Genomic DNA, 15,106 nt, shown 5'->3' on the forward strand with positions numbered 1-15,106 from the left:
ACCACCTTTGGGCCATGGGCACTGGGGTCTCTTGATGCGGTGATGTTACTACCCAGGGAAATTGGGAAAAGAGAGATCCTAAGCACTGAGGCAAAAAACAACAGGCAAGGGGGCCTCTCACAACTCAGAGGCTCATTTCCTTCCTTTCACAATGGAAACCTCCTTGGGGTACTGCCTTCTGTGCATGCTTCTCCCAATGCCCCCTGAGTACCTGTCTCTTGCTTGTGATCAATGGATTGCCAGGACTGTGACATCTCTGCTTTGGATCACATTCAACTATGAGAAGATTTAGAATTGAGCTAAGCTCATCTTTCTGTCCAAACTGTGATAACCTAATTTCACCAATTCAATATACCAGTATACCTTTTACGGACAAAATGGAACACACAAAATATTTCCAAACAAAACCATACCAAAAAACTCTTTTTCCATATATTGATCTTGAAATTCATTCATTCATTCTTTTTTGAAACAGGGTTTCACTATGCAGTTCAGGCTGGCCTTGAACTCACAGTGTTCCTCTTGCCTCGGCTTCCTTATGAGTATGTGCCACCAAACTTGGTCTTGACATTGAAACTCAAGATAGTTTCCACATACTGACCCTGACCTAACTTAAGGATTTCTCCTTTTCTTCTTTTTTTTAAGAAAAAAATTTTATAGCCCTCATTCCTCCTGATCTAATGTCCTTCCCAGGTACCCACAGCTTTCTCCCAGACCAGGCCAATGTACCTATGTAGACTCAGCTCTGTATATCCTTGAAATGCTCTTCTTCCAGCTGCCAAACTTCCTTTGATACTCTGCAGTTCTGTCCTGATACGTCATTCTTTCTACTCAGAGTACTCTTCCCACCTGCTTGCCTTGGCTAACTTCTTGTGACAGCATTTTTAAAATGTGATTAATTTACTACAAAATTTGTCCATTTAGAATGTATAAGTCACCATCTACAGTGGTGCAGAACTATAATTGCTGCTATACAGGAGACTCACACAGGTAGACTGCAAGTTTAAAGCCAGCTCAGGCATCTTAGTAGAGACCCTGTCTCAAAGTAAAAAAATGAAAAGAATTGGGGATATAGCTCAGTGGTAGAGCACCTTCAGTATTCACAGAGTTGTGCAAACATCATCAGAAACAATTTTAGATTTTTTTTTAAGTACTGGGAATTGAATTCAGCTTGCTAGACAGGTGCTGTGCTGCTGAGTTATATCCCCAGCTTAGAACATTTTTATCACTCCCAAAAAAAGACCACATATTCTGTCATGTATCGCATCTCCTATCATCTTGGGACACTGAGGTGAGAGGATTCCCTTGAGTCCAGGAGCTAGAGATCACCTTGGGCAATATGGAAAGACCTCATTTTGAAGAGAAGAGAAGAGAAGAGAAGAGAAGAGAAGAGAAGAGAAGAGAAGAGAAGAGACCAGAAGAGACAGAAGAGGGAAGGGGAAAGGGAGAAGAGAGAGAGAGGAGAGGAGAGAGAAGAAAGCAAGGCAAGAGCAAGAGCAAGAGCAAGAGCCAGACATGCATCATCTCTGAGTGGCAAAATCAAATGGAACGCTTTCTTTCTTCCAGTCTCTTGGCCACATCTGAGCTCATTCTCTCTTCTTCCCTCCCTCTTTCTTGTGGGGAGCCATAGAAGCTGCAAATTGACCACACGTGAAAGCCTGGACCATGGCCATCCCAAGAACAAAGAGCACCAAGGGCAAGCCACATGAAGAAGCTGCTTCAGCCCAGAGAACACCTAGCCCCAAAACAATCCAAACAGTAGGTTATTATATGACATGAAGTCACTAAAAGGTATAAATAAATGACCCTACAGTGAAGGAACAGTTCCTTTCCTCTCATCAGGAATATAAGGGCTCCACTTGACCCCAGCTTTTGTTTGTTCTTTATTTTTCTCATCCTCTAGCAGTCCTTCATCCAAGGAACCTCAAAGGCCGCAGTGGCTCGCAGCACCTTCCCTCCTTCACTTCAATACTCCCTGGTCCCCATACTGTGATCTGAACTCAGGCCCAAGCTTTTTTGTTTTTATTTTTGGGTCAAGGTCTCCCTAAGGCATTAAGTTACCCAGGTTGGTCTTGAACCCGTGATCCACCTGCCTTCCCAGAGAGCTGGGATTCCAGTCATGAATCTATCCTGAGCAACTATGCAATTCTCAGGAGATGCCTTCAGCCTTTTTAGCAGAACCATTTTCTTCCTCCCTCTGCATATTCTTCTAATGCTCCTTGCTTATCTGAAGCAGTTCCTGGGAGAAGGCCCAATCTATAAGCTCAATTCTGAGTCTGCTTTCTCCTGAGAGTTTGGTCAAACCTTTACTTCAATTCCCCAAACTGTCTTCTCAATGCAGAATCTCTACACTTCTACAGATCCTCAACTTCATTCTTACTCCTTCTCCAATCTTTTACTTTTTCTTTCTCTTCCCCTCTCCTTTTTTTTTTTTTTTTTGAAACAGTCTTGCTATGCAGTTCAGGCTGGCCTTGAACTCATTTTGTAGCCTAGGCTGGTATCAAACTTGCAAATGATCCTCCTGCCTCAGCCTCCTGAGTGCTAGGATTACAGGTGTGAGCCACCACACCTGGCTTTTTTTTTTTTTCTTTTTTTAACCAGGGATTAAACTCACAACCTTGCATTTGCCAAGCAGGTACTTACACTGCTAAGCTAAACTTCCAGCCCCATCTGCTCCTTTTTCTACATGCCATCATTTCATTCTGCTGCCTAAATCAGAGAGGACATCAGCCTTAACTTTTCAGTCTTTCTCACTCACCCATAGCCAATCCTCTTTGTAAAATTCTACAGAGCTCCCATCGAGTGTCTGAGGACAAGCTGCCATCATCCTTGGCCTGGATTCTTCTTGGAACCTGCACTCTGGGCTGGGAATGTAGTTTACTGTACAGTGCTTGCATAGCATGTGTAAGGCCCTGAGTTTGATCACCAGTGTCGAAAAAGGGGGAAAAAATAGCCCTTTCACTTCCAGTGTGGCCTCAACCAGCAACCCATTTTCCAAGTATATATACAATAATTTATTTTTTTGTTTTCTGTTTTTTAGACAGGCCCTTGCAATATAGTTCAGGCTGGTCTTGAACTCACTATGTGGCCCACCAGACTGGTCTCAAACTTGTAGTACTCCTTTACCTCAGCCTCCCAAGTGTTAGGATTACCAGTATGTACCACTATACTTGGTAAACCCAATAGTTTTACCATCATGCCCCCTGATCTCAGGAAAGATTCCTTTATCTGGCTTTTACAATCTTTTAAGAGCTGATCTCTAACTTTCTACCTATATTCCTTGCCACCCAGCAATCAATCTGCTGAATGACTTGCCACTCCTGGAAGACACCAGAAACATTTGCAATTTGCAGTCTCATACAACTGGTGACTAGCCAAGCCCAGCATGGAGTCTCCCTTGCTTTTTCCCATAGGAGACTACTTCTTATGAAATAGTGTTGAAATGCAGCAGGAAATATTGTGATGAGTAGAAAGCAAGTGAATCAGGTAAGACAGGGATAAAAATGTTCTTAATTAGGGCTGGCACATCATACATGTGAGTGACTCAACCATGGTTCCCAAGTGTTTAACTTACTGGCTGTGAGAAACAATCCTCAGGGATATATATATATATTTGGTGCCCAGACACTGGAGTACAGCAACATGAGGAAGAAAAGTGAAAGGGGTCCCTGAACAGTAAAGATCTAAATCAAGAATTAAAGTCTGCAGGGAGAGTACTGGCATCCCAAGGCCTCCAAGCAGAAACACCAGTGGAACCAAGCAGAGGACACAGTGGCTGCTGAGTTATTGGGTTCAGACATCCCCTAGGAGAAGGCAATTGGCAGTAGCCTTCTTGGAAAGAGGACAACTTAGTTTGGAACTCAGACCAGCTGAAGGCTGGCTCCATCTAGCAGCTCTCAGTGTCAGGGTGAGGCAAAACCCAGTTCAAACTGACAGGAGGTCAAGGAGCCGAGTTCAAGCAGGCAAGGAGCCAACGTCATGCTGGCAAGAGGCACATGGAGTATTACAGACTGAGCAAACTGGGTTCCACCCTCACAGCCAGAAAGGAGCCTGAACTTCAGTGCAACTAAAATTGTAAACTTTCTGGGATTATTATTCCACCATAATCTATGGCTGGCTTCCTGGGATTAATCAACCCAGATGAGGACTCTGCCCACTTTGTCTACCAGTGATAGCAGAGACAAACCATGAAACATTTTTTCCTTTTCTTTTCTCTTTTTTGTTTGTTGTTTTTGAGTATAAATACTGTTTCTAACTTTATTCTTGTTGTTCTGTTCTATTTTTATTTCCTCCTTCTCTTTTCCCTGTCTTCATCAGTTTCTCAAAGTTTGTGTAATCTTCTTTTTTACTCTAGCCTTGCTTTTAATCTCTTCCTATTCTTCTATTTTCTTCCCCAATCCCGTTAAAAATCTTCTCCCCTGAGGGTAAAATCATCATAATAAGGGCATATTCACAATTTTCTTATTTGATTTAGACTTTTTTATATAATTAAATCTAGTTCATACAGTTAAAGGTGGCAAATTAATGGTTACCACAGTTTGTCATTGTCTATGCTGTATTTGGATGCTAATGTTATTGCTGATTATACTACTTTAGCCAAGGTGACATAACTGTTCTAATCACTTGTTCTTCCTGTTATGCCAAGACTGAGATTGCCTAAGGACCATAAACAATACTACAGACCAATGCCAAAGAACCAGGGGCTAGGCCAAATATGCAGCAATTTCTCATCTCCAATAGAGGTAGGATCTTGCAACAGACTCAAAACTCAAAAGCCAGCTACAGCTAAAAAGACATCCTAAGGGTTCTAAATACTAACAATAAAGCTACCTGCCATAAGCAACTTATAAGCATCAAGCCAGGAATTAAAAAAGAAAAAAAAGACACTTGAGATGAAATCCCAGACTTCCAGCTGCGAAAGCCAATACCAAGGGGCAATAAGGTGGAACAATTTGAAAGCCTCCCACCTGGAATCTGAAGTGGTAACAGCAGAAGTAACAAAGCAGATGAATGAGACTCTAGAAGAAAATCACATCAGACTTAATCACTGAGATAACTACAGAGATAGTGACCATAATGAATGACATGCTTAGTGACTCTAGAGACGATACAGATTTAAAAAACTACAAGAGCATAGAAAAACAATGAAAAGTAGGAATGCTCAACACAGGAAAGAAACAGAATCTACGAAACAGTTTCAAACAGACATCCAGATTAAAAATTCCACTGAGAGCATATGCAACAGAATGACAGACACAGAGGACAGGATTTCAAATAGTGATTATGAAAAGAAAATTTTCTTTTTTTTGTTTGTTTGTTTGTTTTTGGTATCGGGGATCAAACTCACCACCTCATGCCTGCCAGGCAGGCACTTATGCCACTGAGCTAAATCCCCAGTCCCCAAGAAATTTCTTAAAAATAGCAAGAGACCATGAAAATTCAATCCAACAGCTGCTAGATGATGCAAAGAATAACATAAGATTAATCAGAGTCCATGAAAAAGGATATAGCACAAAATGGATAGGGAAAAAATATATAACAGATATTGGGAAATGGGAAAATGTTCAAAAGGGGAGGGAGAGGGGAGAGGAATGGGAAGAAAAAGACAAGGAAAAAAAGAGACTAGAAGGGAAAAAGTGAAAACAAAGCTTTTGTAAATAAGGAGAGGAAAAAGGGTTGAAGGGAGGGGAGGGGAATGGGAAAAAAAGCAGCAAGATATATCACGTACATGAATAAATTCCCCATGATGAATGTGATCATTATGTATATCTAGAATGTACCAATAAATACAAAAGAAAAGTCAAGTGACATGGTACACGCCTATAGTCCCAGAATTACACTGAGGCAGGAGGATCATCACGAGTTTGAGGCCAGCCTGGGCTACAGAGTATAAGGCCAGCCTGAACTAAATAGCAAGACCCTGTCTCGAAAAGACAAAGAACACAGTGAGATCCTGTCTCAAAATAAAATAAATAAAACAAAATAGTCAGGAGCTATCTTGACTGGCCCCCATGTCAGGTAAAGTTAACATTCTAGGTTAAGAACACAGCACCCTGATGTTCGCTATATAAATTATACAGATTATACAGCTGTACATGTTCTGATGTACAGCTATATAATCTAGCAAATCATTTGCTTTTCTGTATTCTTCAAGTTGCTGAGAAGAGCGCTAAATTACTTATAGAGAAAAGCCTGTAACAGTGACCATCCTAATAGCAATGAGAGCCTCTAGGACTCAGATTATGGTCTCTAACCTATTTTCCAATATAGAACTAGGTCTCCTGAAAGAAGTGAAGACTCTTAAGTGTTTGCTGGGGAATTTTCATATGAGTAGAACATACTGGCATCTCAGAAGAAGCTCTAAAAGGCTTGGCAGCCAATGAATAAAATGCTACTGGCTAAGAGACAAACAAGTATCAATAAGGTAACTGAAGCTTAACAAATATATTGAAGTCCACTAATGTGTTATGATACTAAATAACTAAATGTTATTGGACATCTGGATGATGTTTGAGAACCAACTCATTATTTTTTGTTTATGTGTTTTGAGACAGACTCTCTCTGCGCAGTTCCAGGTGGTCTTGAGCTGGCTGTGTAACCCAGGGTCACAACAATCCTCCAGAGTCCTGGGATTACAGGTGTGCACCTCGCAACGGGCTCAACTAATTTTAAAAGCTGGTAAATATGGGAAATAAGCAATAATCCTAGTCTCTCCTATATATGTCAGGGCAACCAAGAACAGTTTTCATGTGTGGTATTAAAGCCACCAAGTGCAAAAAGGAAAACAGAATTAGTGTATCACCATTTTACAATACCTAATGAAATATGATTCCAGTAAGTGTCAGTGATTCCTTACAGCATAAACAGAGAACCTGGGTATTAGATGACTCCCAAAATACCAACATCATCTATTATTTCTTTTAAAAATATGCATCATGACAGAATTTAATCAAGCCTCTAGCTCCTACTACTAATTTACAGTAAAAATTACAGAATGGGCTGCAGATATGGCTCGGTAGTAGAGCACCTATGATACCCCAAAGAGAAAAACAAGGGGAAAAGGAACATGTTAAACTATATGGCAGAATGTAATCAGTAAAACTAGGGATGGAAAAAACTATTAATCAGAAAAAAAACCTATTACTCAGGCAATACAACTTCACTAGTTAAATTAAAAGACCCGCATACCTATAATTCTAGCACAGGGAAGCTGAGGCAGGATTGTCTTGGGTTGGAGCCATCCTGGATTACACAGTGAGGACAGCCTGAACTATAAAGCAAGGCCTTGTCTCAAAAAAAGAAAAAATAAAAACAAATTCAGGGGCCAGGGGTATAGTTCAGTGGCACACTGCCTTCTTGGCAAGTGCAAGTTTGATTCCTGGTCCTCCCTCCAAAAAAAAAAAAAAAAAGATTAAAAGAAAAATACTAACATACATTAAAATATGAAATGTGTGAATCAAATTTATACCCTAATTGAACCAAATCATATTTTAAAAATTTGAAGCTGGATGTGGTAGCAGAAGTCTGCAATCCCAGCAATATGGGAAGCTAAGGCAACAAGATCACAAGTCAAGCCAATCCTAGGCAATTTAGTAACCTATGAAGACTCTGTCTCAAAATAAAAAGTAAAAAAGGTCTGAGGATGTAGCTTAGTGCAAAAGCCCTGGGACTGATTGCTAGTAGGAGGAAAAAGCAAGGTGGGGGAGGGGAGAAGCTGGAGAGAGAATATCAGAGAAATCTGGACAATAAATGGGTATGTGATTGCATTAACAAGTTATTGGGCATTCTTTAAAGGAAGAATAACAATACTGAGATTTTTTTTCAGTAGGCACTACCTTATCCAGAAATATTTACAGCTGAAATAACATGCTGAGATTTACTTCAAAATAATCTGACATAGCCAGGGATGGTGGTACATACCTATATTCTCAACTGCTCAGCAGGCTAAGATTGAAAGCAGGCAACTTAACCAGACCCTGTCTCAAAATTAAAGAGAAGGAAGGAAAGGGAGGAAAGGGATAGGGGGAGAAGAGAAGACAGTAAAAGAGTAAAGTGGGGAGACAGAGAGAGGGAGAAGGGGAGGGGACAGGAAGTAAGAGGGAAAGTAGGGGAGGGGAAGAGAGTGCGGGCAGGGTGGTGCCTTCTAGGTTCAAGCCTCAGTACCTTAAAAAAAGTAATTGAGAAGTCAGGGGATAAATAGAGCTTTTTTTGGTTTTTTGGCAGGGGATGAGGAATGGGAAGAGAGAATGCTGGGGATGAAGTCCAAGGCCTCATGAATGTTAGACATGAATGTTACCCTCAGCTCAAGTAGAGCTATTATTAAAATGACTGATAACTGCTGAAACAAGAGTTGCTAATTGCTGTATTTTAATGATTACTAATTACCAGCTCATTATATTATTCTTTTTAATTTGTATCTATTTGGTGATACTCATAATAAAATTTTAAAGAAATCAAAGGAAAAAGAAACTCTGAATTGTGGGGCTATATACAGCTTAATATAGCTCTCTGCACTTCCAACAGCCAATCAGGTAAATTAATAGCAATGGTTTTAAGTTAAGCTCAGGTTGAGAGTTCAGGTTCAGAATCATGGTTAATGCCTGAAATACCTACCTGGCTTTGGGATGAGGCCTAGTATGCTGGGCAAAGTATGCCTTCAGGAAGTATTTCTTTCTTTCAATATTTTCTAACTTTAATATGTAGTGAAGCTGTAAAGTGCAGTATATCTTTATTTTATTAAAATATTTTAATTTCATAAGTATTTACAATATTTTGAAACTTTAATAACTCGATGCCTTCAATTCCTCCTTTCTTGCCATACATAATAAAGTCCTCATCTATTCAAAGAAACCTTGCTTCTTCACATTTTTCATGACAGCCATGATCTCTCTCTGTTTTTATTCCATCATCTTCCCACACAATCTTCAAAATCCACTTTAAGTTTTCTTATATATATGTTTTATTAATGTTGTGGGTTAACATTCTTTCTTTCCTTCTACATTTTATGTGTAACTAGATTCTGACACTTAGTTGGATTCTGTTTATATCATGTGTAGATTCTGTCTTTTCTCTTAAATGTCAAGAACCTTCAGATGTCCCTTTCTTTTTTTCTGGCACCGTAGTTGCCTATTGCTTCCTTTGTAAGCAATTTCTCTTCATTTGTTGATCTTTCTGTTCTCCCAGCAATGCCAACTGTCTTCCTTATTCAGAAGTACAGTAATGAAAGCTGGAGGAAAAAAGGCCTCTTTCCCAGAGTAAGTACCATCCAAGCATCTAACAGGACCATCTTAGTTCTCACATAGATGAAACCACTATGAGAACGAAGGCAACTGCATTCACTTGCTGTTAATGTTACAACAAATTATCACAAATGTGGTGGCAAGGCAACGAAAACTTTTTTTTTTAAATCCTACAGTTCTGTAGGTCTAAAATTCAGAAGGAAGTGTTTCTTAAATGAACAAGCACACATTTAAACATGGAAGGACCACTACATATGCTCTCCAGAGTCTGAAACACATTCACTTAGCCACATTCAACAACCCCAAATTCAGCAGGCATCTGTGGAAGGTGAGATTCCTTTCCACTGCTGCCTCAGCCCTCACACTCACTGCTAAGGAGCCAGAGACCTCTTTTTTTTTTTTAGACAAAAGAGTGGCATCCAAAAGATGTGTACTCTCCAAAAAAAAAAAAAAAAAAAAAAAAAGATCTGTACTCTCAGTCCAATACCCTGCCACCTGGGGCTCTTTTGGTCCCTTTCAATAGCCCAACTATATTAGAACTCTATCTGAAATGCTCTTCCCCCAAGCTCTCTGGATGGCTGGCTCCTTCTTGGCAGGGCCTTAACCAGCCATGCTCTTGAAAGAAGATTCTCAGCCAGGCATGGCAGCACACACCTATAATTTCAGCATTCTAGGAGGCTAGGCAGGAGGATCACAAGTTAGCAACTCAGCAACACCTTGTCTCAAAAAAATAAAATAAAATAAAATGTAAAAGAAAAATTTTAAAGACTTTGTCTCAAAGAAATAAAAAGCAGGAAAGGAAGGTAGGTCAGTGCAAAGATTCTAGGTTCAATCCCCAACACTGCCATAAATAAATAAATATAGGGGCTGGGGATTTAGCTCAGTGGCATAAGCACCTGCCTTGCAAGCAGGCAGTCATGAGTTCGATCCCTGGTACCAATAAAAAATAAATAAATAACTAAATATAAAAAATGCTTTTAACTCTAACACTTCTGGGGCTCAGGATTTAGCTCAGTGACAAAGTGCCTGCCTGGCAAGCATAAGGTCCTGAGTTCTATCCCCAGTATCAAAAAAATAACATAACATAAGATAAACAGTTCTTTACTATCTCACAGACATTGCCCTTCATATCTAATTTTTCACTCAGTAATAACAATAGGGGCTAACACATTGGGAACTTACTATGTGCCAAGTTTGTGCTAAACAGTTGCTATGATTAGGAAATGGGTTCAGTCTTCCTCAAGGCTTCATGAGTTAGAATTTAATCCTCATTGTGAGATATTAAGAGAATGGAAATTTAATCTGACTGTGAAATTTAGAGATGGAGCCTTTGGTATATTATTAGGATTAATCAGATGAAAACCCCATGACTGACTTTTAGTGGCTTTACAAGAAAAGGGAGAGACTAAAAGACAAACATATCTCTAGGCATATATGCATGGGCAAATATGTACACACACACACACATACATCCATGCTCCCTGTCTCTTGCCATGTAATGCCCATCATCACCTCTGGGCTCTGACAGCAAGAAAACCATCACCAGAACCATAAGCTAATATAAACTGCTTTTCTATGTATTTCACTCCATCTGTGGTACTGTGTTACTGGCAACAGCAAAATGAACTGATCCTGTACTTTATGTGCAACATCTTATTTAATTACAGTAACTAGCCTACAAGGTAAATTCTATTAGTAAAATCACTTCACAGATAATGAAAAGTTAGGATTCAGAAGTTATATACCTCACAGACACAGGGACATCAGGAAGCAAGCCTACATTTGTAAATACTATTATGTTAAACTGATCTATTAAGGTCTTCCCCTGCCCTGCTGACACCCACCACAACAGAGTATCATTCAACAAAGTTCATCCAGTTATGTGTGGTACACACCTGTAATTCTACCACTAAAGATACTGAGCCTAGAAGATCACCAAGAGTTCAAGCCAGCCTGAGTTACTTAGCAAGTTTAAGGCTAGCTTAGACTACACTGCAAGATCCTGTCCCAGAAACAAACCAAAGGGCCATAAATATAGCTCAGTGGTGCAATGCCTGCCTGGCAAGCACAAGGTCCTGAATTTGATTTTCAGTTACAAAAAAAATTTCTTTTAGTCCCTATTGGCATAAAACAGGTGAATTAATGTACTGCACTATGATTTTTCTTCATACATCTCAATTCACCTCTTCTCCTTCAAATTCTTAGCACAAGACTCAGCTTCTAGAAGGTATTCAACACATCCAGAAAAATGTCAGCACTGTTAAGAGCCTTTGTGACTACCCAACTATGGCCCCTTAGTTCATCAAAGGGGAATGCCCTTTCCAGGGTCTTAAAAAGAACTCAGCAAAATGCACACTAAAGGCTACATGTGCTTCAGAGACCCTAAGAGAGATCATTCTGGCAAAAGACAGCGCTCAGGGGCTGGGGATTTAGCTCAGCGGCATAAGTGCCTGCCTTGCAAGCAGGCAGTCATGAGTTCAATCCTCGGTACCGATAAAAAGGAAAAAGACAAAAAAAAAAAAAAAAAAAAGGACAGTACTCAGTGGGCAGCTGCCCTGCTGAAGGAAAGAACACAGAATCCTACACTTGCCTTTCACAAACAAATACCCTCTGCCCAATGTCCTGTTCTTTTTAGTGTCCAACACCTGAAACGTTACTAGAAATTTTATCACCCCAGCACACACCTAAAGCTCTCTCAAAGGACCACAGTCTTCCTAGTCACCTTTCCTCCTTGAGGAGACAAGAATACCCAGTAACAGTGGTCTTGAGGCCAGCCCTCTAGTATCACCTTCAGAAGCAAAAAAAACAAAACAAAACAAAACAAAAAAAAAAAAAAAAAAACAAGCCTTTTCTGTGAAGGATAAATGGAGTTGCTGGTCTGATCCTGGTTTTTTGGTTTTTCCCACCTCCTGAAAGTCCAGAGCACCTCCAGAACACAAGGTCTCAAGAATCTCAAATTCTGTGTCACTTGGAAATTACTACTGACAAATGCCACAGGGAGTTGTGAGTAGAGGGAGCAACATTCTGGTCTAGCATGACCACAGCCTCTAAAATGAGCTGATACAGGGGCTATGCTTCATGAAAACAAGGAAGCATAGCAAACAGCATTGAAATAATACGGAAAACATGAAATAATGTTCACTGAGTGCCTACTTTGCCATTAAAGATCACTGTTTTTTCAGTGCTGTTTCACATACAATAGCTTGCTGGTGTCTCACAATCTTTATGAGGCTATTAATACACCAGATGCACAACCCAAGGCTCCAAAGTGTTAAATAACTTGTCTAAAGTAATCCAGTAATTGGCATGGTTGGAGTGCAAACCCAGGTTTTCTTGAATGCAAAGTTCCACAACACCATGTACACCACCTACTGGGCGATGGCTTGGGTAATGGACAGGAGTATATGTGAAAGAGCAAAGGATCCCTGAATGCCTAGCCAAAGGTCTGTACATGGTTCCATGAGGGGGGGTCCAGGTTCTGAGAAACGTTGTAAGAAGAATGGCCTAGCATGTTTATGGAGGACGACAGAGGAAGATGGGATGCATGTGCTCCTCGAAGTTCTACAGGCAGGAGGCAGCATCAGGAGTAAAGACAGCCAGAAAAGAAGTCAAATGAATGCCAGTTAACCATCAGTGGTATTCACCTTTACATTTAACCAATAAATATGTTCTCCAAGTCCCAGTTCGTCCATAAAATTCACATTAAGTACCCAGCATCCTGAAGTGCTCTCTTCTTCCCCATCTGCACTGAAGGGTGAACAACTTTTCTCACAGGTTTATGTTTTGTTTTGTCTTTTTTTTTTTCATTTTTTATCGGTACCAGGGATCGAACTCACGACTGCCTGCTTGCAAGGCAGGCACTTATGCTGCTGAGCTAAATCCCCAGCCCCCACAGGTTGATGTTTAAATAATGAAATGTACAATTATTGTACTTTACCAGGGATTCAATCCAAAGCCCTATACCTACTAGACAATTGCTCTATTACTACGCTACATCCCTAGCTCTATTTTATTTTAAGACCATCTCCCTAAATTCCCTTGTTGGTCTCCAACTTGCCACGGTCCTGCCTCAGCTTCCTGAGTGGCTGGGATTACAGCCCAGCACCACCAAGACTTAACCTCTAAAGTTTATCATGAGAACACTTTCTCCAGTTATCTGGAGATAACTAAATCATCTAGTTATCTTCCCTTTCCAGTAATAAGCACCTGGCTCAGAGGTATCATTTAGGGATCAGGGATAGAAATTTCACCCTAGGGGAAAATCTAGAAACAGGAACATCTCTAACTCAGTCCATCTGTTGCAAGTCCAACGTGCCACTCTCATTTTGGAGCTATGTGCTGAGAGAAAAAGGGAACTCGGCCTTTTGCTACTCTTGGGTAAGAATTCCTGTTTCAGGGGCTGGAGTTTAGTTCAGCGGCATAAGTGCCTGCTTTGAAAGTAGGCAGTCGTGAGTTCGATCCCCAGTACCGATAAAAAGGAAAAAGACAAAAAAAAAAAAAAAAGAATTCTTGTTCCAAAAACAGCGTCCCCTCCCCTCGCTGGCTGAAGAGTTGAATTTTAGCCAAATGTGCATGAACAGTCATCCCCTTGTTTTCCCAAACTCCTTAGGAAATCTACCCAGCCAGCGGTTCAGTTCGCAAATTCAGCCCAGCAATTTCCCAGGAACTTTCAGTCACCGAGAAGACAATGTGGGGAGGGGAGCTTTCCCGGCTTAGCTCTCCTAAGCGTTGCCACCGCACAGCTCTGGCCACACCTGGGTAAAGAGGCTTGTATGGGCACTCTTCATATCGGCCACAACCACTCCCAAGAGGCATTCTCCTTCCAAATTACGTGACGAGCACAACAGGGGGAAGAGGCAGTCCTAGAAAGACGAACCACTGCGGTTCCAGCCTTGTTTGTGCCTGCACAGGCGCCGAGCCGCAGCTCTACGTAGATCCCCATCTCGCACTCCCGCCCTCAGCTCCCGCTTCCCCAGTGAGGCCTCTCAGGCTCTTCAAGGCCACCCCACCCCTGCTTCGGGACTCCAGGCCCAGGGCGGGCTCTATACCAGTCATTCATGGCCCCTCATCCCCGGCCCGCCGCTCACCCTCCAGCGTTTCGCACTGCACCAGGTTGAGGTAGTCAGCCTGGCTGAGCACCCCGGCTTTGAGGCCGCGCACCAGTCCCTCCAAGTAGCCATTGTCTACGTTGAAGTATAGCTCCGGGAAGAACGACATGGCTGCAGCAGGGGCGGCAGGACCGAAGAGCCCCAACAGGCCGGCACTCAACGCGACTCCAAAATCAGCTGACGCGTCGTCGGCAACTGGCTGTCAAGTGCGTCAGGTGACGCACAAGTGCCTCACGTGACCCAACCGAGCCGCGTCCGGCTTCCGGGTGGTTTCAGGCGTAGGAACTGCGCGGGTGTGAGCGGCAGACACTCTATGGCGCCTGTGGCGCCTGCGCGCGCAGCGGAGGCGGCCCTCTGGCTCCCGGATTCGTACAGTTACTTGAATGTCCGAGGGCCGCCGCATGGGGTCGCCATTGACTACAGAATTAGATAGGAGCCCTCTTGTTTTCCCGGGTTAAGGTGCACCTAGCACTGCAGGGTCTGCGAGGTAAAGGTGAAACTGGGAGGGCTTCTTATCCTTGCAAAGGTTCCACACTGCTGAACCAGACTCTTCTTAAAGGGGAACTGAGATAAAGTGAGGAGTGGACTTTGCTGAAGGTCACAATTAGCTGTCCGCAGACCTTGGAGCCTAATGCATATTTGCTAGCAGTCTGGCGCCTTGCCGCGTCCAGCTTTCACTGGATTGTTGCACAAGATTCTCCAAGGTTGGAGTGCGACTTTCTTTTGCTTCCCCCAAAGGTCCCTGGTACCCTAAAAGCG

The 15,106-nt window shown here is 41.9% G+C and overlaps 1 protein-coding gene across 2 annotated transcripts in view; it reads right to left on the minus strand.

Annotated features, from left to right (window-relative positions):
• Positions 1–14,594, minus strand: part of Atp6v0d1 (ATPase H+ transporting V0 subunit d1) — a 44,120-nt gene extending 29,526 nt beyond the window's left edge. The window contains exon 1 of one of the 2 annotated variants that reach the window (XM_013154864.3): positions 14,327–14,594. In XM_013154864.3, coding sequence (XP_013010318.1) covers positions 14,327–14,456 — 130 coding nt within the window. In that variant the 5' untranslated portion in view covers positions 14,457–14,594. The remainder of the gene's footprint in view (positions 1–14,326) is intronic. The other variant, XM_003472019.5, reaches the window with a different exon arrangement.
• Positions 14,595–15,106: the final 512 nt, after the last annotated feature.

The sequence above is a fragment of the Cavia porcellus genome, unplaced genomic scaffold (genome assembly GCF_034190915.1).
Source record: "Cavia porcellus strain 051 isolate PalLab524CR breed Dunkin Hartley unplaced genomic scaffold, mCavPor4.1 scaffold_4, whole genome shotgun sequence".
NCBI lineage: Eukaryota > Metazoa > Chordata > Mammalia > Rodentia > Caviidae > Cavia > Cavia porcellus.